The 25,108-nt window shown below is 39.3% G+C and overlaps 1 protein-coding gene across 3 annotated transcripts in view; it reads left to right on the top strand.

Moving 5' to 3' along the window:
• The window catches only part of STAU2 (staufen double-stranded RNA binding protein 2), a 177,616-nt gene that overhangs the window by 10,689 nt on the left and 141,819 nt on the right, over positions 1 to 25,108 (top strand). For all 3 annotated transcript variants that reach the window (XM_071554347.1, XM_071554346.1, XM_071554348.1), the window contains exons 2-5: positions 9,343 to 9,550; positions 10,559 to 10,689; positions 15,148 to 15,307; positions 17,607 to 17,742. In XM_071554347.1, the coding sequence (XP_071410448.1) occupies positions 9,352 to 9,550; positions 10,559 to 10,689; positions 15,148 to 15,307; positions 17,607 to 17,742 (626 nt within the window). In that variant the 5' untranslated portion in view covers positions 9,343 to 9,351. The remainder of the gene's footprint in view (positions 1 to 9,342; positions 9,551 to 10,558; positions 10,690 to 15,147; positions 15,308 to 17,606; positions 17,743 to 25,108) is intronic.

A 25,108-nucleotide genomic window follows, 5' to 3' on the forward strand; every position in this document is an offset into this window, starting at 1 on the left:
GTGTTTGTTAGTGCTAATGAAGGCCATGATCACTTACTTGTTGAAGACAAGTTTGGCAGTAGCCTTGGGTAGGATTCAGTTGACTGTATTTTGGCATCTCATGCAATTTGGGACACTAAGTTACATTGTCTGTTCCTCAGCTGCCACTCAGCTCTTGTGGTTAGCTAATCCTAAATTAGAAGGCTACTTGTTGATCACCTTGAATAACTCCCTGGGTCTGCTGGCTGTATTGACTAGTGGTGTAATACATTTCTTTAAATACATACATCATTACCATTTCATTGCCTCTTCATGTCAGGGTTTCTCTGAACTGCGACAAGCAGTGTCAGATGTAGCATGGATCTTCTGAGAGGATGTCTGCTTGCTGAAGCAGCAGCTGATGGAATAGGCAGGTATCCAAATGTGATATCTCAGGACATCTCATCTGGCACATGGTAATTCCATGCTGTATTTCCTTTGACTACAGTGAGAGTTTAGATACCTCGCTGATATTTGTAAACCTCAATCACAGATGTCTTTAATCCTCACCTGAATCCTCATATCTCACTGTACAGCAGTGCCATGCAGTGTATGGGTAACTGTGCTGGTGTGAGGTGCACTGTGCATGTAGATGGCCTTACAGATCACAGATTTTTCCTATTAGTTACTTGTCTTTTGCTGTAGTGGCTTAAGCAATTTACTACATCCAAAATGTTTGCTTATTGTATTTACTTTGTGATGTATACTATGTGTTTCAGATTGCTTGAATCTAGTGTGTTCTAGTCCTTTTTGCTAAGCCACCATAAGTAAATGGCAGAAAAAGTTCCCACCTTTGGCCATTTTGTTGATTGAGAAAATTTTTACTCTTTGATTCCATAATTAGTTAGTTTATTTGTCCAGTTTGGTTTTTTTCCTTTTTCTTTTCAAAATTACACAATACTATTATAAAAAGAGTTGATAGAAAAGGTTTGAATCAGTGACAGACATAAATAATATATATTCCCACATAATGTGATTCTGTGATAATGGTGATCTGGTCATTGATTAAGAAACTCATAGGCTTTATGTAGTATCTTGGATCAACATTGTATTGGAAATTAGGGAACCAATATGGTTTCAAAATGAAAGAAGTCTGTGAGATGGAGTAGTTTCTATATCAGTTTTATGAGTCTTAAGTCCTTTGTTGTTGTTTTTTTAATGTGCTTGTCCTGTGTAGTAATTCAAAAGGGAAATGGAGCTGACTGCTGTTTGAAGAAGTGGCTTTAAAATATGAGTGCAGATTTTTAATCTGTTCAATTTTCTACTTGATTTTTTTTCAAAAAATAACCTTCCTGCCTTTTCTCACAAAGCTTCTTACTGATTGTGCATAGGAGTTGGCAAAGATGGTCTTCCGGGGGGGTGATATCTGAAAGTGCAATGGGATTTAATCTGTGGTCTGGCATTCACTGCAGCCTCTTGGCCCTTTCTTGTTTTCCTGGGACTTTATCCACTTTCCTGCTCCAGTCCAAGAGCAGAGGAAAACACTTGTATAGAACTGTAGTATTCAGTTAGTCTTCATGTGCTGGGTTACAGACTGAGCAAGTAGGAGAATATTTAGTAAGCCTTTCAGCTCCTTGTATTAGTCCCTAATATTCTGTGTCAATTGACCTTCCTTTTCTTGTCCACTTTTGTCTTTGATTGTAAGTTATCTTATCAAACAACCAAAATAAAAGAGTTAATGACTTCTTCCCCACACTGTTTACTTCAGGAAAATAAAATTCTTTTAAGGCATAACTTCAATTGCTGTCATGTATTACTTAACTGTTAATCAGCTGGTAGGTATGTCCATATTTCCACTGAAATTAAGATTCTCTACTGTAAAACACTGTAAAAAAGAAAAAAATTAAAACCAGGCCATAGGTTTCTGAAGAAGTAATTGTTTGGGATGAGATCATGGGGTTTGTGTGGAACACTGTGAAGGAGCTGAACTTTTAGTGTATGGCTGGACAGCAAAGCCAAGCTGATTAGCAGGAGTTGAAAGGGCTAATTCTGTGTACCCGTTCCAGGCCAGGAGTTTATGGTCCTCCTTGTACGGACACAGGCACGGCTCTGATGTTCCTCTTCACCTGCATGTGAATGGGTTCAGTGAGAAAAATGGACAGAAAGTATTACCTTTTTTGCTGTGGGGAAGAGAGAACATGGAATTACCTCCTGGTATGGTAGCAAGTTATTAGATCATTTTGATTGTTGGCAAATCACTCCTGGTAAGGAAAGAAGCAACAAAATTGGTGGAGGAGCAAATGGGGAGAACAAACAGTGGGGACCAGCAGTAATATAGAAAAATATATATATTTTAAAAGATAGAGGGAGACACCCTGTGCGATTTCATGCCTAGATTTTCAATTTCACCTAGTTAAAATGTATAAATAAGATAAATACTGATAATAAGTCTGGATAACCATCTGCTGATTGTTTCTATAAGTCATACTCTTGCTCAACTGCTACTTTGTGGCTATCTCGTTACTTAGGTCATAGAAGATTGAATTAACAGCTGCTCTGAAGGTAGTGCAGAGCTGTGTGTTTCTGTCAACCCCTAATAAGCTGCGAGATATAATGCAGGAAAAAGAAATTACATGAGGCTTAGTACTTTTATAGTACTTTTTATATTAATGTCCATATATGTTTAAATGTGAGAAATGATATACCAGTAATATGTTTTACCTTTAAGCAATTTTTTATGCTTTTGTGTAACTGATCGAGTGAAGTAATATCAGGAGAACAGGAGGAAAGCGGAAAATTTAATGGAATTTTAAATCTGCAACTAAACCTAAACCCTCCTTAGTTAGGAAGCTGTTAATTGTTAGGTTTCTATGACTTGGGACATTCATTGAAGAATCACATTAATAAGCTTCTAACCAAAGCAGAGGTTGCTCTTAAAAAACCCCTTGAGATGCTCCCTGCGTAGACACTGCCCCTGGTCTATCGAATTGCTGTTGCTGTACCTTTCAATGTTTTCATTACTAATGCGGATGAAACAGTACTTATTAAATTTGTAGATGCTGTAAAGCAGCTCAGAGGATACTTGCAAACACTGTAACTAGAATTAAAATTGAATATGATCTTGAAAAATTTCTTTTTGCTTTTTTGTTTTGTCTGTTTTCATAAGGGAATTCAAGGAAGACAAGAACAAAGCCTTCTTAGCTGCAGAACATTCAGATTCACAGAGAGCATAGGCTAGAACTTGCTGGTAGACATTCTGCAGAAAAGGACCTGGGATCATTAATGTAATAGGCTTGTGAAAAATGGGCACTGATTAGAATGTATAAGCAGAACTCTTGGTTATATAAAATACAAGATATGTCAAGTAATTTTTCTTGCTCAGCAGTGGCTGGCCCTCAGTTGCTACATTTGTAAAGCCCTTCACAAGTAAGTAGTACGTGCTGTGTGTTATGTGCTTCTATACAGATTAGATTTGGAGCACTGGGTCGTATGACGGGGGAGTGTGAAAGGGTGGTAACACCCTACTGCATGTGTGCATTTTCACTTTCTGCACAGAATAAGTCCAGTCTTCTGTTTAGTCTGTTCAGGTCATTAGTTTCTCTATCAGATGATTGTTCATACAACAACTTGTCTTTCTGCTATTGCTTTTTCAAATTTTTGACATTGTCAAAGTGTGTTTGGTTTGAAAAGTCACTGTCTGTGTTTTCTGCCTTCTGTCATGTTTTATCTGCTTTATCTGACCTTGTTTATTCAATTACTGTGTCATAGTCTAAGAATCATTTCACTTAATTCATATTTTATGTCATAATATCTAAGTGATTAACATTCCAGAAAAATACAATAAATAATAATAATCAGAAAAGCTATAACTATTTCTTTATGTTGTGTGATGCTTTTTAACATGATACAAGTGTATTCACAGTTGTTAAAAATATTCTGCATCTCTGAGTCAGTGTTTGTACTGGGTTTGCATGGCCAGGTTTTGACAGCAGGGAGGCTACAGGGGTGGTTTCTGTGAGAAGTTGCCAGAAGTTTCACTTCATGTCCAGTTGAGCTGGCAAAATGCCAACTGCCCAAGTACAGAGAAAAAGTGTTCCTGCCCCCCCCACCAGCCAAGAGAAAAAGAAGGAGAGGTAAAAAAACATCCAAACTAGGTTTATGCTGAAACTAACTATATGTATTTATACAGAAAAGAGAAAATTAAGAGAAAACTACAATATAACACACACACAAGTTATATATATAACAAGAAATAACCTTCCACTCCCTAGTTAATGCATAGTCTATTACTCTAGATTCATAAGCACTCTAAAAGACACCCAGCAAGATGCAAAGTATAACAACAAAGTGTTTCTACTTCCCTGAAACTCAAACAAAATGCAAGTAGCAGCAGCAGGAGCAAGGCCTAGCACAGTAGAAGAGCTGTAGCACGTCCTTCCACTTCAGCCATGGTGAAACTGAACTAACACCTCCCACTGCTGCATCATATCTTAGGTTTGCATCATCTGGTATGAAATATTTCCTTGGTTACCCAGTCAGGTGAGAGCTGTCTCCCAATCCACGTACATTCTCTGAGCCTGACAATTTGAGGCCTAGCTAAAACCACTACAGGAGCCAATGCCAACTGGGTCCAAGAAGGACCTGTTGCTGACCAAGGCTGAGCCCATCAGTGTTGGTGGCAGCATCTCTGGGACAGCAGATTTATGAAGGGGGAAAAGCTGCTGTGCAACAGAAACTGCAGCCAGAGAAGAAAGAAGTGAGGAAAGGTGAGAGAAACAACTCTGCAGACACCAATGTCAGTGCAGAAGGAGGGGCAGGAGGTGCTCCAGGTGCCGGAGCTGTGGTTCCCCTGCAGCCCATGGTGAAGGCCATGGTGAGGCAGCTCTGCCCCTGCAGCCCATGGAGGTCCATGGTGGAGCAGAGATCCACCTGCAGCTCATGAAGGACCGACCACACACTGGAGCAGGTAGATGCCCAAAGGAGACTGTGACCCTGTGGGAAGTCCTGACAGGACTTGTGTCCCCATGGAGAGAGAAGCCCACACTGCAACAGTTTTGCTGGCAGGACTTGAGACCCTGTGGGGGACCCATGCAGACCAGGCTGTTCCTGAAGGATGGCACTCTGTGGAAGAGATCCAGGCTGGAGCAGTTTATGAAGAACTGCAGCCTGTGGGAAGGACTCATGTTGAAGAAGTTCTTGAAAGAGTGTCTCCTATGAAAGGCACCCCACTCTGGTGCAGCTTTCCCCTGAGGAGGATGGAATGGCAGAGATAACCTGTGATGAACTGACCATAACTCCCACCCACCATTTCTCTGGGTTGCTTTTGGGGGAGGAGGTGGAGAGTTCAAGAATGAAGTTAAGCCTGCAATGAAGGGAGGGATCGGGGGTAGATGTTCTTAAGATTTAGTTTTTATTTCTCATTATCCTACCAATTTGAATGATAATAAATTCAATTAACCTCCCCAAGCTGAGTCTGTTTTGCTTGTGATGGTATCTCAGTGCCCTTATCTCAACCCATGAGCCTTTTATTATATTTTTTCTCCCCTCTCCAGTTGAGGAGGTGAGTGATAGAGTGGCTTTGGTGGGCACTGGTGTCCAGCCAGGATCAACCCACCACAATATTGTGTTTCTTTATGTATAAGAAAAATGAATGGAATATTTGATAGTATTTTCACTTCAAAATGTGAGACAATTTTGTTTTGTTGTTTTAATATGAGCTTGTTTTGCTTGGGTCATTTTTAGTGTGAGAGGAAAATTCACAGTTTGTATATAGTTTGTACCAACTGCCCCTGAGATTAGCTCAGTTGGTTAGAGCATGCTGCTTATAACACCAAGGTTGTTGGTTCAGTCCCCATATGGGCCATTCACTTTAGAGTTGGACTCGATGATCCTTGTGGATCCCTTCCAACTCAGAATGTTCTGCGATCTGTGAACTGTTTGATGAAATCTGTGTAGCTGCCTATGTGCAAAGTACTTTCAAAAGTGGAAGCGAGGTAAAATGCAGTTTGGGTGTATTTGCATCCCTTCACATGCCTGCTGTAGTATTTCTGCTGCAGCTGAGTAGGTTAGACAAGAGGCAAACCCATTGCAGCATCTCATAAGCCCTGGAGTGCAGCTGTACAAAAGCGACAGCCTTTCGACTTGCAGACTTTGACTGGGTAGACATGTATGTGAACAAGACATTAAGAAATACCTTTGTGGTGATTTGGTGTGGAAGCTGGGGGCTCAATAAAGACACAAAGCTGGCAAGCATGGCTGTGCAGCCCAGCTTTCTCTGAGAGGTGCAAGTGTCCATAACTACTGTGTGCATCAAGGGGAGCTCCTCTGGAGACACTTGGGATGTAGCCGATTCCTAGATTTGAATTGCGTTAGTCACCTGAAATGAGGTTATAGTGGCTTTTCTAGTTGCATACATAGTATAATAAATGCACTATCCCTTTTGTGTATGTCAGATTTTTCAAAAATATCCACATAGAAGATTTAAAAATATTTTGATTATATAACTGCATTTCATCTCTGACCAGCTTAGTTAAATCTCTCTCTCCCAGGTCTTATGTTTTATTATGTGGCAACAGAATTTATTGTGTAGTCTGTGCTTGGGGCTGGAAGACCCCAAAATGGTTTTGCTTCACTGTGTATAAAACAGTACAACACTGGCTTATGTATGTAAAAAAATGTAAAGAAAAGATGGGACATACAGTTTTTGTCCCTTTTTGTCATGACATCAAAGACTAGTTGCTTGATAATGAGAAAATGACATGACATCACTGTATCCACTGCCTTCACTCTGTTGTCTCTCTCTACAAGTGGAATTTTTAACTGATTACAAATTCATTGTCTCCATATCTCATCCACTTAACAATTATTCCCTATAGTTACATTAGGACCATGGCATCCTTGCTTACACAGAATAATTTACAAAATAGGTAAAGTTTCTCATAGGAGTTCTGCTGCTTTAGTTAGACAAGGAAGCCCAGCAGCCAATATGTTATGACTTTATTCTGATTTCACAGTTGAATTTTCTATGTACTTCTGGATAAAGGGTGTCTTTTTTCTCCCATACTGTATCTTGTTCATTTTTACAGTTCCTTGATGCTATTCTCAAACTGATTTTTCCTTTTTATGCTTAATAGGAAAAGAGCCATCTTACAATTTCTCCCTTTAGGGCATCAGTACTGTAGAACATAGTATTTTATTTGGTTGTTAGTGAGTTCTGATCTCTTGAACAATAAACTTTCAAAATACTGGAAATTGAAACAATAATTCATGACTGGCAGGGCTCAAGACCAGGTGTTAATGAGTATCTCATACACTACTACTTGAGTGATACCTTTCCCATACTCATGTTTATAAGCTAGAAGAGTGTAAATACCATGACTTTCTTAAACTTCAGTTATTGTGATGATATTTCATAGTGTTGGTTTCATTTTAAATATGTTTAAAACATATGGCCTGATTTAGCCATTGTTGACTTTGATTTTTACAATTAAGAAGCTTTTTCAATTAATTCTAGTTTTCACTAATGTATTTTAAAATCAGAATGAAACACATAAAATACAAAAACTTCTGTAGTTATACACTTTCTCAGTGTTAGTTAGTCCTTTCTAACCATACTGCTGTGTAACATTTGCTGTGAAGTAATGGTAGGATTTTTACAGTATGAATCTAGTCCATATTTTGTGACCACATGAAGTATTTGAATACATCTCTGATAACTGCATATGTATTTTTAAAATCTGTCACTATTAATATTATAATGAAGATATTTATGAAAAAAGCAAGTGATTGGATCTTAATTTCATTTTTTACTTTTTTTTTTACTTTTGCCTTTCCAGAGATTTAAGTGAGTTCTCTGTCTTTCCTCAGGAATAAAAATGGCGCTCCAGTCTGAACCTCTTCTCCAGAGCAGAGTCACAGTAATAGGATTTATTATTTTCATTATACTCGTGCAACTGTGCTAAAGGACTTGTACCCTATACTGTAATGAGTGATTTGGGATCTTTATGCAACAATACTGTCCCCCTGAGTAAAGATACCTGGATATTTTTTAATGGATGGGGCAGTAGAGAGGCAAAAATATTGGTTGTAATCAAAATTTTGTCTATAGTTGTGCTGACTTCAGTTCTTAGTTAGAAAGTTTTCCAGATCTTGGATGGAATTTTTGCTTAGGAAGATAGAATTACCGCAGCAGAAGTAGCAAAGAGCTTAGTGGTAAGGGTGCTGTCTGTGATAGAGGAGAGCTGGGCTCCTTTCCTCCTCTGCCTTAGCCAGTGGGACCAGAGCTGCTGCTGGGACAGGTCCCAGTTTCTCATGCCGGTAGCTGGCTGTCATAACTTTTGTCTCTTTCTCCGCTCTGTACAGGTCATGTCTGTGTATGAACCCTAAATAATATGTCCATGCTACTGAATAAAATACATCATCCTTCTCCTTATGCCAAGAGGAGAAGCCCAAGACTTTTTCCCGAATGACTAAGTGGTTCCCTGTTTATTGGAGTGGGTTGCCTGGGATGCCTGCTGGCCTCTGTACTGCCCCTCCATGGTTTTTGAAGCAGGAGTTTTTTTAGCCAGTGGCCAAAATTTTGCCAAGGCACATGGTCTCAGTGAGTAGTATGAAGGAGCGATGCCCTGCCCTGGTTTGTTTATGTGTGTAGACATAGCCTGGGAACAGCTATTGGCAATAAAGAAACTAATTTGAGCAGATGAAAAGAGATAATTAGTACCTGGCATATTCTAGGTAAATGCTTTAGGCATTGAGTTAAAGGCTAGTTTAGGAAATCCTGTACCTGTGCTAGTAATTTATACAAGGATTGAAGTACTCCACCTGTTGACTGAATCAGCAGTTACTTTTTTCCCAAACTTGCATCTTTGGTGGGGTTTTTTTTTGTTTGTCTGAATTTTTCTCTTCTTTTTTTTCCCATTTTAATTTTTTCTAGTTTGATAGCAGGAAGGAAAAAAGTATCTTGTGGTCTTATTTGGTGTTTTATGTGCACTTTACTGGAAAAACAATGGCAAGAGATTGCTATGGAAGACAACAAACTTCTCTTTTGAAGAACTTGGCAGGTGGGAATCTCATCTGCTGAATAATTATAAGGAATTTTATTCTAGAATAGTTATTCTTCCTGGTGTATTTCAGGCAGGGTCACCCCACTGTTGAACAGCAGAACCTGGAGCCAGGCTGTATGGGTTCTTCTCCAGTGATGTTCTTTGCCTCTGAGCTCTGTTTCTCTGTGCATCCACTTGGAAGTAATGTTTGCAGAGACAGGACTTCTGTGGACAGTTTTGTGACCCAGATCCAGGAGCAAAACCAAAGTGTTGTTCATACCACTACAGCCATTTGACAATCAAAATGCAAAGTCTCCCGCTGATAATAATTTGTTTATTGCAGTGACAGGCAATGGCACAAGTTAAGATGCAGACTACAGCAAACCTGTCTGGACCCACCATGTCCCCTATGGTGCTACCTCTGCCAGTTACAACTACAAATACACTGAGTCTGCCATCCTCAATGAATGGATCCATTTCGGAATCAGCTGCCAGCTGTAGCAGTCCTACTACTGGCCTGATGGATCCTGCGCCTTCGAACAACTCGCCAGGTAAGTTGGTCCAGTTATATTTTCTTTGGTCTAATGAATCTTTTTGATGACTTGTTAATTTAAAAGGATAATTAGGTCTTAAAGAGGATTAAAAGAAGAAAACACCTGTATAAAAGTATTTTGGCTAAATAAACTGTTCGCTAAGTTTAGTTTCTTTAATTGAGCTCAGACTTACAGTGAAGTGTTGATCAATGATATAAAAGCTCAGAAAAGGACATGTCTATTTTGTCAAATTCCGAGTGTATCTTTTGTAGAGAAGTTTTAGTGGTGCAGGAAGGTCTCCAAGTTTATTTCTCTTTCCTAGAACAGAATGTCTTCTGACTGCTTGGCAGTATTTGGTGTTTCCTTTGTAGCCTAATAAATGCTGCAGTTCCTATGCTGAACTGGGTATAAAATGCAAAAACCTTGTCCTAAAAATCTAAGCAAGAAATGACAGTGTGTTAGGGGTAAATATAAATAAACTAAAAAAAATTGCAGAAAGTTAAATGGCCTAAAAAGAGCAGAACAAAATCCATAAAGGGGAAGGAAAGGTGGTCTTTGGGAGTTCTCTGAGAGTGACTTCATTTTTGTGAGAAAAGTCTAAAACCCTGGTAAGAAGCAGGCAGAAGCAAGTGGGGACCACAGTTTCATCTACTATATTTGTCTTGTAACTCTTACACTGTCCACAACTGCTTCAAAGTGTTGAGAAACCATTCTGGAACAGTAGTCAATTCCAGGAACCAGTATACTGATGGTAAACTTTGATGATGTAGAAAATGTAGTGTATGTGTATGTTCCCCTACACTATCATCTTTCATAGGGACATTTTGGAAAGAAAGAGTTGTTGGGTTTTTTTAATTGCATGTAATTAAATGTCAATGGCATTTAAACATTGTACTTTAGCATATGTGCAAAAGGTGTATTTTAGCCAAAGTGTTTTCCTTTCTAAGCATGCTGCTTTTGCAAAGCTTTGCAAAGTTGTGAAGAATACATTTCTCCACAAAAACTTTACAGACTCTTTATTTGCAGCTCCTCTCCAAGATAACATGGCAAACCCCAAAGAGAAAACTCCAATGTGTCTGGTAAATGAGTTAGCCCGTTTCAATAGAATTCAACCCCAGTATAAGCTTCTGAATGAAAGAGGGCCTGCTCATGCCAAGGTAAGGTCACAGTTCCAGGTGATGAGCCATACCTTAAATGCTGAACAGATAATGTCATGGTTTGGACAAATGTGCCTGTCAAACCCAGCTACATTTCTAGTCTAAGGGATTTCCTACTGCTTTGGTTTTTTGGTTTCACTTTCAGAAAGTATGCCTGTGTTTCTGATGAAGTCCTGTAGGTAATTTTATACCTTACTTTGTTTCCATCTTTGAGTTTATATTTCTAAAGAATTTTATGAAAGTTTTTTCAGGGTATCACGACCCTTTCTTGTTCTTTATGCAGCGTTTTCTTTTTAGGCTGTGTGAATCTTTCTCCCCAGTCAGTGTGCCTCAGGTAACTAGCTTTGCATTTGTTTCATGGTAGTGCAGATGATGACAAAGGTAGTTTGTGACATTTTTTAAAGTGCTTATTGATACAGTTCTGAGTCCATGAAGTTGGTACTCTTTGAATCCTGCATTTAGGGCACAAACTTTATTATTGTACAACCTCAAGCCATATGGTGACATTAAGACTCCAAATATGGTTATAGCATTAAAGTTTCTAGTGAATGATAATTTTGGTCAGTTCTCATGTCAGTTTGGATATCCAACTTAATAAGTACAAATTAGGATGCTTTCAGATGATGGGGAGCACAGAGGAATATTCTCATGATAATACTTTTCAGATATAATTTTGAATTTCCTTCCTAGTTAGGATCAAACTGGAGGAGGAGAAAAAAATCCTGGAAAACTCCAAGAAAGACAGTGGCATAATTAATAGCTTCTTTGTACTTAGTATTTCTAGAGTAGCAAAATTGCATAAGACAGTGGGGTCACACTGCAGATTAGTGACAGTTTCAGCTCGTCATGGGCTGTCGCTCTGCCATTGCCCCTCCTTTCTGAGTTGCACATTTTGTTGTCCGCTAGTGCAGAATTGATGCAAGTCAGTGACCTTCTGGTTTGGGTGCTGTTCATGGGTCCGTTACACCAGTGGAAATGATGTCAGCAGGTGTGGGGCTGCTGAGAATCAGCAAGCTTTTTGGGTCCTTCATTGCAAATTAAGTGCTCTTCCTCTTCCTGGAGGTGTTTGATATCATATGGTGCTCTGGTTGTTTGGTATCAGGTTATGGTGTGTTAAATCTGCTGGGCTTTCTCTAACTTTTGCTATTGTGTTGTATGTTTATTTTGTGTGAAATAAGAAGTGCTTTGGTTGTACTAAATGTATGGTTTTTACTGTTTACATTTCTCAGCAGTGAAGAGATTTGAATTATATTACATTAATGTTTTACTTGAATTATTGCCAGGACAAGAAGTAGTTCCTATCTGAGAGGGAGACCTCTTCATCCAGGCAGCTGGTGATAGGACAAGAGGACATAGCTTCAAGCTGTGCCAAGGGAGGTTCAGGTTGGACATAATGAAGAATTTTTTTCACCGAGAGTGTGGTTAAGCATTAGAATGGGCTGCCCAGGGAAGTGGTGGAATCATCATCCTTGGTAGTTTTCAAGCAATGACTGGACATGGCACTTAGTGCGGGGGTTTAGTGGGTCTGATAGTATTCAGTCAAAGATTGCACTTGATGATCTTAAAGGTCTTTTCCAACTTTAATGATTCTATGATATATTTGTTACTACTTTCTTAATTTTTCAGTTTTTCAGTATACATCATTATTTTTAATTGCACTCACAAGTGTCAAAAATGCAGACACATGTTCTGTAGACTCTGAAGAATATTGTCTGATTTTGATCTGTGCAGCAGGTGAGATAAAAGAGAAAGGGATGAAGAATAAAGATTATGCAGACTTTGACCTATGAAAAGCAGACAGAGAATTTAGTATGACTCTATTAGCAGTTTAGTATAATGTCTTGCTGCTAATCTGATATATCTGATAGAATATGTGTAATAGAATTGTTTGTCCTGGAACGTGTGACCTGAAGGATGTAATGCTGCTGCTGCTCTTTGCCTTTTAAGGAGCTTCTCACATTGCTTTCCTCCTGCACATCCTCTGTTCTACTCTGCTAGTGGTTTTCTGAGACACTCTACCAGACAGCTGCCTGTATCATGACCACAAATGCTAGTAAATTTTTATGTCCTTTTTTCTAGTTGTCTCTGGAAAATAAGTTTTGGCAATTGGGGTGAAACGGGAAACTAGAAACAGTGGAGGTGGGAGAACAGTGGTGTGCCCTGGCTGCAGTTAGAGTTATTAGGTGTCTGCCCTCCAGGTGGATTCTTCATCATAAGAAAAATCAAAAGTCTGTTTTAGCATAAATGATATTTTTGACTATGTTATTCAGATTGATCATATCTTCTGGCTTTCTATGTCAGTGTTATTTCAGGATACAAATTTAAAAGAGACAGTGGCAAAAGAAAGTGGATGGTGGTACAGAAAAGAGGGAATGGAGTGAGGGATGTAGCAGTTCAGGAGGCTGGGAAGGAGGAGAGACAGTTTTATGCAGAGCAAGTGACAGGGAATGAATCACCAGAGCCAAGGGAGATTGATCTGACAAACACAGCAGAGTCAAAAAAAGGATGAGTGTGGTGGCCTTTGCCTTTCTGCTCTCTGGACATGAGGTAAATTAAGTTGGGTGTAAGGAATAGAAAATCCCTCCGAAAATTGGTGAGAAATGTCTCTCAGTCAGTAGCAAAACTGTGAGCTCTGGTCTTGCAGGACTTGAGTATTTCAATGGCTGCTCCAGAGTTTGAGTTTAGGCAGTTTTATCCCTATAATTAAAGGATTAAACCTACCACTACATGTGGGGTTTTGCAGGAGTTTTTTTTGGCAGATGGGTTAAGTGAGAAGGTTAGAGCTGACTGCAGAAGTTTACTGAGCAAGCCCTTTATTATCTTGAATTCCATTTTTTTGCTCTAAGCACTCAGAGAAGAGTTACAGGTAGATAAGTAGCCATCATTAGTCATATTTTCATTTAAATTCAAGGTTATTCTCCTCCTATAAAAATACTACACTATACATTCTTGCACAATATAAAATATATAAACTCTAGATCTCAAATCAAATTTCAGTTCTTTTAGCAATAAGGATGTATGTTTGTAGATAATTTCTATAATTATGGGTATTTAGCTGCAACACGCACTTTAGCTCTCAGGTAGGGGTAGGGTTTGGCAGAGTGCAAAATTAAGAGACTATTTCTCTCTTCTTGTCTGTGAGGAAATTGTCAAGACTGCTGTGGAAAAAATGACATGGCAATAGGAGCTGTGTTACAGGGACTTGCACTATGATTCTTAAAATTACAGTAGGCCAAAACTCAAGCCTGTAATTAAGACACAAGTATGTATTTATAGCATTCAGTTTGAATACTCCATGTGCATGGGGCTAATTTGTGAGGCACATACATACTTGTGTTCAAATGCTCATTTACGAGTACATGCTAAATGAAAATGTATGCAAAGGCAGATTTACAGGTTGCCCACCATGTCCATCTCTAAATAATACCTAGTCCTAGATCTAGCACTTTTAAATAATTAAAAATCTACAGGGCTGTCAAAATGAAAATTTTTCTTCATATACTACTCATACTAATATGTACATTTCTTTATGCTACCTCAAGTAAATCAGTCTGTTTTCTGAGGTGAGTGTATCTTAGTTTACTGTGTTTATCTGACTGTTAAGTCCTGCCTTACGTCTTAGCCTTTCTTGTTGTGTTCTTGGATGATCAAATTTAGACAGAACATGTATGTATAATACAGAAAGTAGACTCTATCTAATGCCTTAAATATGTATTGAGTTTTATCTGCACATTTGCACAGCACAGATACTATTTGAAATAGTCATCTATTGCAGATAATAAAATATATGGTTTTTAGTCCATATCTGAACTCTGGATGTTTATAGTTCCTGTCCTTACTATAGATTTTAAATTAAGAACTGTAATTCCATTAAAAAGAAAATATTTCTTTTCCTTCTTAGTCTATGTTTTTGAACATATTTGAGTTGACTCTGCCTTAACAATACACATTATTTTTAGAGAACAGGTTATGTGAGAAATTCTTTCATTGTGTAGAACTATTTGGCCCAAATTCTCTGCTGCCTTGAGGAACGTGCAGTCATTTATACCCATTCGTAATAGTTACAAAATTACTTTTCCCCCCTCTCAGTAGCATATTTAGTACCTGTTTTCTACAGGTAAAGAGACAAAACACTTTCAAATGTATGAAAAACTGCTCTTAGCTGACCTGTATATAGTCTTCCAAGAGCAGAGGATCAGTTTGCAGTTATTATTACTTGGTTTGAATATTATTCTGTTCTTTGATAGCTGAGATTACCATTACACTATTTAACTTTGTCATTTGAAAGGCCAAATGTTGCCCACTGATAAGGTCTCTGGAAGAATCAGGTGCATTATTTAGGATTGGAATACAATGAAAAGAGAGTATGGGTTCTCTTCAGCCCTGGAAGTTCTATACAGATTGGTCTAATCCACAGTGATAATCTTGCCAGTGTTTACCTGTTCTTTGTCTTTGAAGATGTTCACAGTGCAACTGACTCTTGGAGAGCAGACATGGGAAGCTGAAGGAAGCAGTATTAAAAAGGCCCAACATGCTGCTGCTAGCAAAGCATTGAATGAAACTACCCTTCCCAAACCAACGCCTAGACCACCCAAAAATAATGTAAACAATAATCCAGGTATGACAATTCCCTGTGTGTTAAATCATGTTGAGATACTATACCACTAATAAGTAATTTTAGCAAGATATTTAAATTTGGAATGTGAGAATCAACATCGCTGTCTTATGATAGGATTATGCAGAAAGTCTTGTGAGTTTTCGTGGAAGAATTTTTAATGTGCATGCCTAAAATGGTTGAACTGTAAGGAAGTATGTTATTTAGATACTGCTCAGATGTGTACAGAGTGATTATATGTGATCAACAGTAAACAGACAGGAGAAAACATTGGCTGTTATTACCATAGTAAAGCATGTTTTCCAAGTAGTTCTTTTAGCTAATTTTCTAATGAAATTGGAAATTTTATCCAGTCTAATCCTGTGAAATTGTATCCGTGGTGTAAACAAAAGGCTGGGATTTGGCATGGGAACTCTGACAGGTGATTTCCTGCATAGTGAGTTTTCCTTCATAGCAGCCTGTTCTTTCAAAACCACTCAGATGGCTTTAGAAACTGTTGTTTGAATAATAGAACGAGTATACACTGGTAACTTGCATCCTTCATTTTGAGTTACCTGTGGGTTGCCTTCAATGAAAATATAATCTTCTGAGATACACATCTCATCTATGTGTTCAGTGACCTGTTCTGTCTTGTTTGATAAAATAAATTAAAAATATGAATAGCTTTATTTCAGACTAATATAAAAGAAAGCAAGCAGTGAGGTGAAAAAAGTATTATTCCTTTTTTTGTTTGTTTTTTACACTCTTTTCCTCCCCTATGCTTTTTCCTCTACTCACTTCTTCACTTTTTATTTCCCCCTGCCTTTTTCCCAACTTTAAAAAAGTTTTCTTCAGTCATTTTCTTAAAATTGAGTAATTTTGCAGTTAGTCTTCTTCATGATGGAAAAGAAGCAGGAGTAAGTTTTCTTTAGAACTTGTATTACCCTGAGTATTAGCTGTGAAGGATTGCTTGAGAGTGGGGTGATAGTATTCTCTTGCCTCTTTGGAGATCAGTACGTTGCATTTTCAGACCCAGGACACTGGTTTTGCCCTGTGTCCTTCACGGTCGCTGTGCCTTCAGCTGTGTAGAAAGCAGGAGGCTCATTCCTCTGTGAGAAGGGATCCTGAGTTTGATTCCTGCCATTGCAGAGTATCACTCAGCTTCGAGAGTTTTTTATCTTTGATCATATTCTTAAAGGAAAGTCCGATAACAAGAAAAATAGGCTTTAAGAGAATGCAATAGAAAATTGTATCACTTAGCTCTGTAGTTTTGCTCCCAAAAAGGTGCATTCTGTATGCACAGGTATCTTCTCATTAAAATGACATTCTATATTTTTATTATGAAGTTGAATTCATAGTAATTTCTTGCTCTGGAAAACATAAGAATTGTTGTTGATACAAGTTTTTGAATAAGTATTGCATAGACATTTTCATCATTTGACATATAAAGCCTCAGTGGCAGACTGGAACATTAATCAAGACTGTCTTTGAGTGTAGACTTATTTGAATCTTTTATGAAAATATTTTCAGAAAATACTAACTTTTATTGGAATGTGCTTTTAGCTAATTCAGGATTTTTTACAACAGTGCAAGCACAGATCACTGTAGCCGAACTGTGTATTAAAAAAAAAGAAGGAAGTAGTAGATGTGGAGTGTAGCTTGTTATTTGACATTTTTGAAACCATGCAGTGGGCAGGTACTGGCTGCTTCCGTTTTTGTCTTCTGTCACCAGCAGATGGCTGTAGTTGCACTGATTTCCAGTAGCTGTTTTCAGCCTGTTAGATCATTCCTATTAGATTGTTAGTTTTAGATGTAGTTTTAAGTTTTCAAGTCTTGCAAAGAAAGCATTTTTTCTAACGTGTAAGATTCCTTAATGACTGCAGTTATGCCTATTACATCATGCTTGTTTCAATGGCTCTTTGCCCTGTTTCTGGTTTTATTTAATGATATTGATCAGAAAGAGACATTATTCTTGAATTTATAATTTTGGAAAGTGTCATAATGTATTGTAAGTGCTTTGGAAAAGTGAATAACCAGTTTGATTATTACACTCACTTTCTCATTCATACATGAAGAGTAATCTACTGAAACTGCATAGAGAATGCAATGAGATGTTTAAGTGTTCTTTTTCATTGCTAGTGATTAAGTTGGCATCTATACTTCCATCTTTTAGAGTAACTGAAATGCTTTTTTAGTTGCTTCTTTTTAATTTAAGAGCAAAAAAATATAACGTAGCTATCTCTTTGCCACTTATTTCTGTCCTGCTTGTGTGTTTTTCAGTATTTCTGGTTTAAGCGCCTTAGTTACTGTTTGTTTTTTGCAGGCAGTATAACTCCAACTGTGGAGCTGAATGGTCTGGCGATGAAAAGAGGAGAGCCTGCCATCTACAGGCCGTTAGATCCAAAGCCAATTCCCAATTACAGAGCAAATTATAATTTCCGGGGCATGTACAATCAGAGGTTTGTACTTTTTCTATTTTTTTGATTTTTTTTTCATCCTTTTCATGATGTTCTAAATCTTCATGAACTTTCAAGGTTACTTTAGAGTGAAAATAAACTACGATTTTACTTAGGAGAGTCTCTGCAGTCTTATTTAGAAACATGCATAATCTCCTAAAAGAAGATGGGTGCCCTAAGCACATCACAAGGAATAAAGGCATGTAAAGCCCACTGCTTTTATTTTTCGGATGTGTGTACTGGAGTTAAATTCTACAGCCACGTCAGTGAAGAGACAGAGCATCATCTTCAGGGAGAGATTTTTCTTTCTTTTGCAGTTGTGTCATGTGATTAGAATCTGTATCATTAAAAATTAAGCACTCTTTTCTTAGAAATTGAATATAAAATTGGAAGGGCTGCATTTTGAAAATTGGCTTGACACCATTCTCAGGTTTCTGGTTTTTTTCACTGTTCTTCTTGGTCAACTCTCTCATTGCCTTAATTCTCAATGTTTGGTTAGCAAAAATCCTGTATTTCATAGTTTAGAAACCTATATCCAGAGCTATGTCAATTTGCAATCTGATGAACTTCTTTCTCTGAGGTAGGTTTTTTCCCCATTTTTCCTTACTTATCCACAGAGGAACTGTATTAGATCAGGTCTTTTGGAGCTCCAAAAATGAGATCAGGTGTGATCTGTAAAATTATAAAAAAAACCCCCCGAAAAACCAGGTCAGAAAGTTCTAATCACATGTTTTATCAGTGAATAATGTTACCTTTCTTATGGATTTCCTGTTTATTTTTATGCATTTCATAATTATTTAAAAAAATAAGATTATAAACTCTGAAGAAATGCTTTGGTTAAAAATTATTTTTATTAGAAATTGAATTTACAGCAATATTTACAAATTAAGGAGTTTAAAATGAAAAAGCAGCATTTCAGAATTCTCTGTGAAAAATATTTCAATTGACTTAATTCTATTTTACTTTTCCCCAGATTTTTAAATTGTGATATATTGGTAGGCATAGAGTTTTGACATTTCATTCTGGGTTGTTTTGTTTGGGATTTTTTGGTTTTGGGTTTTTTGTTTGTTTGGGTTGTTTTGTTGTTGTTGTTGTTTTGGAGGGAATTTTTTTGTTTTGTTTTTGGTTTTTTGTGTTTAGTCAGTTGGTTGTGATTTTTTTATAGCAGCAGTACCTAGAACTATATTATTCTGGAATATGTAATAATGAGGAAGAATAATAGAAACTTGAAATAATATATAAATATATATAAAATATATAAATATAAAAGTTTAATTACTCTACAGAACAGTGGCTGATTATTGTATCACTTGTGTTGTATTTCTAGTCACTGCTGACCTGAGTCTCTGCTTACATATATCATGGTTTGAATAGCTAATTATGGTACTGTAGAAATAATTTATTTGAATTGCTTTTGTGCTGAGATTAGTTTGACTGACAGATCTAAATGCTAGACTGGAAAAAATGCAAGCTAGTTAAAGATGTAAAATGGGGAATTCTGGAATCTGAACTTAGTTATGGAAAGATATTGGTGGAAGCAGAGCCTCAAAACACTCAGTAGTTACTAACTCTTAATAGTTTATTTCTTTTCATAGAAAACAATTAGTGTGTCTAGTTCAGTCTGTCAGTTTGCTGCTTTGGAGACTTCCATGAGGGCCATTTTTCCATGTTAGGGTAAAATGATACATGAACTTTATTTTTCTGGGTGCATGAGGTAGCCAAGGGCATTTGATTCTTCTGTTGGCTAAACAAACAGGCTGAGCTGGTCAGAAGGCCAGAATCTGAGTTTGCCTGCTTTGTTGTGCTTGTTTGGTGCAGTTGCCCATGTGGGATGGCTAATAATACTGTGTCTAGTAAATTGACACATAACTAAGACTAAGTAGTGAATAATAGAATATACCTGTCTATCTGCATAAACACATACCTGCTGTGCATTCACCAGCTCACACACAACTACCAGAGTAAAGAGGAAACAGAAGAATGATGCTGTACAGTCCCGTTTGGAGACTAGTGTGTTGGAAATAATTGTTCTGCTTCTTGTTTTGCATTGGACAGTTCTGGGCCATTATAATCACAGTAAGAAAGGTGCTTAGATTCTGTAAGGTATCACTTAAAATGATGTTTATTAGAGCTGCCAGTATAAGAAGAGAATAGTGCAGATAATCTTCCAGCCCTTCAGATGCTGAGAGCCCTGAGTGATGAGGCATCAAACAGGACTGTCCCACGTGCAGCATTGTTGAGAGCTTTCTTATAGAAAATGGCCATCTGAATGATCCAGACTGCATGGACTCTGTGAGATTGGAGCAGCTACCAGCAAAGAATAAACAGAGGCACAGCTGCTGCTGAGTGGTAAAGAAGACACCATTCCCTAGGATTTCCCAGCAACTCCCCAGACTTTCACACAAGAACTCCTGAAAGTTTCTCACAGAACTCTTGAGATTCACCTGGGAACTGTTAGGATGTTTTATCAGAACACTGTACTTGTGAGATATGGAATATAACCAATGAGAAATGTTGCTTTATGGTGTGACAATTAATGTAGCCAATTAGCACGTAGCTTTGACCCTATATAAATAGCTTGCAGTGTATTAAACATTGGCATTTTACCTAAAATCATAATGGTTCGTCGTGTGATGCCCTTTGATCCTCCACAATTATTTACTTTACAGCATGCCATGCAGACCTCAGCCACAGCAGAGATCCTCCACTTCTTGGTCATTTACACTCTTAGAGGATTTTCTTACAAGGTGACACAACCCTGTCAGGAAGAGTCAGGAATGATGGTCACATGAAAACTTCCTGCTGTGCTGTTAGATAAAGGCAAGGTCACAAAGGTGGTACCAAGGGGCAGAGAGGGAGCTGCCTGTCTCTTGCCACAAGTCTGTCCTGTGGCCGAGGGACTTATGCAGCACAGCCCAATCCTCTCCCGTGAACTGTGCTGGGCATGGGCCCTGCAGCACAGCATAGCCCATGTGGCTCACTGACTCCTCAGTGGACAGGATCCTGCACCTCTTCCAGTAAGAATCACTGTGCACCTACTCACCCTCACTGGAGGGAAGTCTGGAGACAGATTCTTGATCTGTACAACAGCCAGTGAAGTTCCAAATAGGAAGCATATGCCGTCGCCCTGTATTATATTCATGTGGTATAGCGTGTTATATTTATTTTCTTCTACTGCCATGTTGTATTTAGCATTAGTTTGCAGATTTTTGGAAGCTGGGTAGTAGAACAGAAGTGTTGTTGGAAACCCCAGGTAAATGCAGACCATATAGACTGTTGAATACAAGATTTGAAAATTAAGGTAGGTCATTTGCTGTAAGAAATATTTTTCATTTTAATCAGTTTCTGACTGTAGATTATTTTCTGTTATTGAAACAGATACAAAATATGTTAAGTTGGAAGCTTTGTTATGCTTTGTCTGATGTCTGTTTAAAAAAATGTGCTTTTCAAGTAGAACAAGATACAGATTAGGAGATTGCACTAGGGAAACTTTGATTCTGGCAAGATCAGTGGCTTGAGGAAAAAATAAAAGTATTAAGTTCATTCCAGGGCATATATTTAGACAAGTTAAGTCTAGTGTTTCAAGTGGCACAAAAGATCCTTTTCAGTATCTCATGGAAGTGTGATCTGAGAGCTGCTATTTGTATGCAAAATGGGCAGCTAGATTCCATGTCAGGCTAAAATGATTTCTGTCAAAGTGGCAGTGATTCCTCCTCCTTCCCTAGCCTTTCTGTCTCTGCGTTATTTCCTGGCTCCAGCACTGGAAGTTGAGCTGCTTGGAAATGAATCAATTTTTTGGGGAAGAGGAGTGGAGAAGTTACTTCTAGACTTAGAACTGTCCTTAGACACCTTCTTACCTACTCACACAAGAGCTTGTGCCTTCACCAGAGAGGTGTGTGTATTTGGAGGTTAAGGACACCTTAGGTTGATTGAAGCATGTGAAGGACTTCATTCTCACATGCAGTGGAGCATATTTATATGGGCAGTGTGTTATTTGGAGGATGTTAAAACAGATTTACAGGCAAAGGTGCGAAGATCCATTTGCAAGATCTGCAGCTGATCGCATAAATTATACTGAACATGAAAGTTACATTCACAATAAAAAGGAAAGCAAACACTTGAGAAGGAAAAAAGAAAAAGGGGAAAAGTTTTCCTGGTGGCCAGCTTGGAAGGCAAATGGTGAAATGTTCCAAATAAACATCCTTCTCCAGTGTTCTTTCCAATTGTAACAAGTATTCTCCAGAATCCTTGTCCATAGTAGTTCTGTGGTTTTCATCAGGACTCAAACTACCTGTTGCTTACAGGGCTGATGGTGCTGCATGAGGGCAGGTGTTGAATGCTAGCTGCTTATAAAGCTTTGTGCATGTATGTTATTAGATGCTGCCATGTACATCAAAAGCTACTGCTAAGGGATAGGAAAAGGGCAGAGAAAGGCTACAGTACAGTATATTTGGCTATTTCAGTTAGGGATAACAAAAAGTCCTTTTATAAATACATTAATAACAAAAGGAGGGGCAAGGAAAACCTCCATTCTCTGTTGGACTTGGAGGGAAATATAGTTAAGGAAGATGAGGAGAAGGCTGAGGTACTTAACACCTACTTTGCCTCAGTTTTCACCAGTAAGACAGGTGGCCCTCAAGACAACTGGCCTCTGGAGCTGGTAGACAGGGAGAGGGAGCTGAATACCCCTCCTGTATTCCAGGAGGAAATAGTTACTGACTTACTGAGCCAGCTGGATCCTAATAAGTCTATGGGACCAGATGGGATCCATCCCAGGGTGATGAGGGAGCTGGCAGAAGAGCTTGCCAAACCACTCTCCATCATCTTCCAACAGTCCTGGCTCTCTGGGGAGGTCCCAGATGATTGGAGGTTGGCCAATGTCACCCCAATCCATAAAAAGGGCTGCAAGCAGGACCCTGGCAACTACAGGCCTGTCAGCCGGACCTCCGTGCCTGGCAGGGTTATGGAGCAGTTCATCCTGAGTGCAATCACACAGCACCTTCAGGGTGGACAAGGGATTAGACCCAGCCAGCATGGGTTTAGGAGGGGCAGGTCCTGTCTGACCAACCTGATCTCTTTCTACGATCAGGTGACCCACCTGGTGGATGAGGGGAAGGCTGTGAATGTGGTCTATCTGGACTTCAGCAAGGCCTTTGACACTGTCTCCCATAATATACTCCTGGAAAAGCTGGTAGCCCATGGCCTGGACAAGTGTACCCTCTCCTGGATTAGGAGCTGGGTGGAGGGTCGGGCCCAGAGAATGCTGGTGAACGGAGCTGCATCCAGCTGGCGGCCGGTCACCAGTGGTGATCCCCAGGGGTCTGTGTTGGGTCCAGTCCTGTTTAACGTCTTTATTAATGATTTAGATGAGGGGATTGAGTCCATCATCAGCAAATTTGCTGATGACACCAAGTTGGGAGGGAGTGTCGACCTGCTGGAAGGCAGGAGGGCTCTGCAGAGGGATCTGGATAGACTTGAGAGATGGGCTGATTCTAATGGGATGAAGTTCAACAAGGCCAAGTGCCGGGTCCTGCACTTTGGCCACAACAACCCCCTGCAGCGCTCCAGGCTGGGCACAGAGTGGCTGGAGAGCAGCCAGGCAGAAAGGGACCTTGGAGTATTAATTGACAGGAAGCTCAACATGAGCCAATAGTGTGCCCAGGTGGCCAAGAAGGCCAATGGGATCCTGTCCTGTATCAAAAATAGCATGGCCAGCAGGACCAGGGCAGTGATCCTTCCCCTGTACTCTGCGTTGGTGAGGCCACACTTTGAGTATTGTGTTCAGTCCTGGGCCCCTCAGTTCAGGAAAGATATTGAGGTGCTGGAGCGAGTCCAGAGAAGAGCAACAAGGCTGGTGAAGGGACTGGAGCACAAGTCCTGTGGGGAAAGGCTGAGGGAGCTGGGGTTGTTTAGCCTGGAGAAGAGAAGGCTCAGAGGTGACCTCATCACTGTCTATAACTACCTGAAGGGAAGTTCTAGCCAAGTGGGGGTTCGTCTCTTCTCCCAGGCACTCAGCAATAGGACAAGGGGGCACGGGCTCAAGCTCTGCCAGGGGAAATTTAAGTTGGAGATCAGAAAAAAATTCTTTCCAGAGAGAGTAATCAGGCATTGGAATGGGCTGCCCAGAGAGGTGGTGGATTCACCATCCCTAGAGATTTTTAAACACAGATTGGACGTGGCACTGAGTGCCATGATCTAGTAAATGGACTAGAGTTGGACCAAGGGTTGGACTCGATGATCTTGGAGGTCTTTTCCAACCCAATGGATTCTATGATTCTATGATTCTATAGTTACAGTGCTATCAGCATATTGTTATTTGCAGGAGAAAGGCCTTGAGAATGACAGCATGGGGAAAACTGCAAGGGAAAGGTGCAGCTAGGGTAATTCTGGAAAACACGGTGCAAGTGGCCTAGGTGAAGAGTTACAGAACTGTGAGTGGAAGGCAGGCGTAGAAGTGCAAATGCACAACTCAGCATGACAGACAGTAAGACATTTATGGCACTGTGTTACACCAAGATAAGGTGTTAGCCTTGTCTCTTCCTCTGCTCAGCTAGGAAGTGCAGGGCAAGTCAGTTCCCTTCTTAGGGGTAGCTAAGTAGATAAAATACAGTCCAGCTGGGAACTGGAGAAGGTATGGATGTTCTAACCTGACTCTTCACTCAAGCTAGTGAATGCAGTACTTGTTAGCCCATTTAACAGCACTGAGTCATGGCCATTACACTGCTTCTCATGGCAGGCTGGTAACGTCCGTGTGATGCTGAGGTGAATCATGTGAATTTACCACCTTAGGCCTCTGGTAGTTTGGACATCTGTGTGCTGCAGTTTATTTCACTGTGTAGATAAGAACTTCAAATTTTTATTGTCTCGTGCTGATGAGACAGCTTGGGAGTCCTCTCTGGATTTTCGTTATTGAAATAAAATCTATGCAAGCTTGGTAAGAGGAAGTTTGATGGCCTCTGCTAAGGCAGAACTTCAAAAAAGCTGTCAACCCTCAAGCCAGCCATGTTAGACAACTTGTTTAATAAAGGTTTCTATTTTCCTAATAGAGATTATAATAGAGGAAAACACAGGTTAGGCACTCAGAATTTACCAGTTGAATACGACCAATTTAAAGCCTCACAGATTGGAGTTTCAAGCAATTTTGTAACAACAGAGTAGGAAGACCTTTCAGTTCAAACACTCTATGTTACAGAAAAGCTAAAAATGGTGAATGTTGCATTTTGTTTAGCTTCTTTAAGAGCTTCACAGACTGACTCTGGGGAGGGAGATGCTGATGCTTTCAGGGACGGTTTGCTAACTGATTGAGCTTGCATGTTTGTCAGCAGACCATTTGGCACAGTTCAGCAGAACTGGCACGCTACTCAGAGAG

This window comes from Pithys albifrons, chromosome 4 (assembly GCF_047495875.1).
Source record: "Pithys albifrons albifrons isolate INPA30051 chromosome 4, PitAlb_v1, whole genome shotgun sequence".
Lineage (NCBI taxonomy): Eukaryota > Metazoa > Chordata > Aves > Passeriformes > Thamnophilidae > Pithys > Pithys albifrons.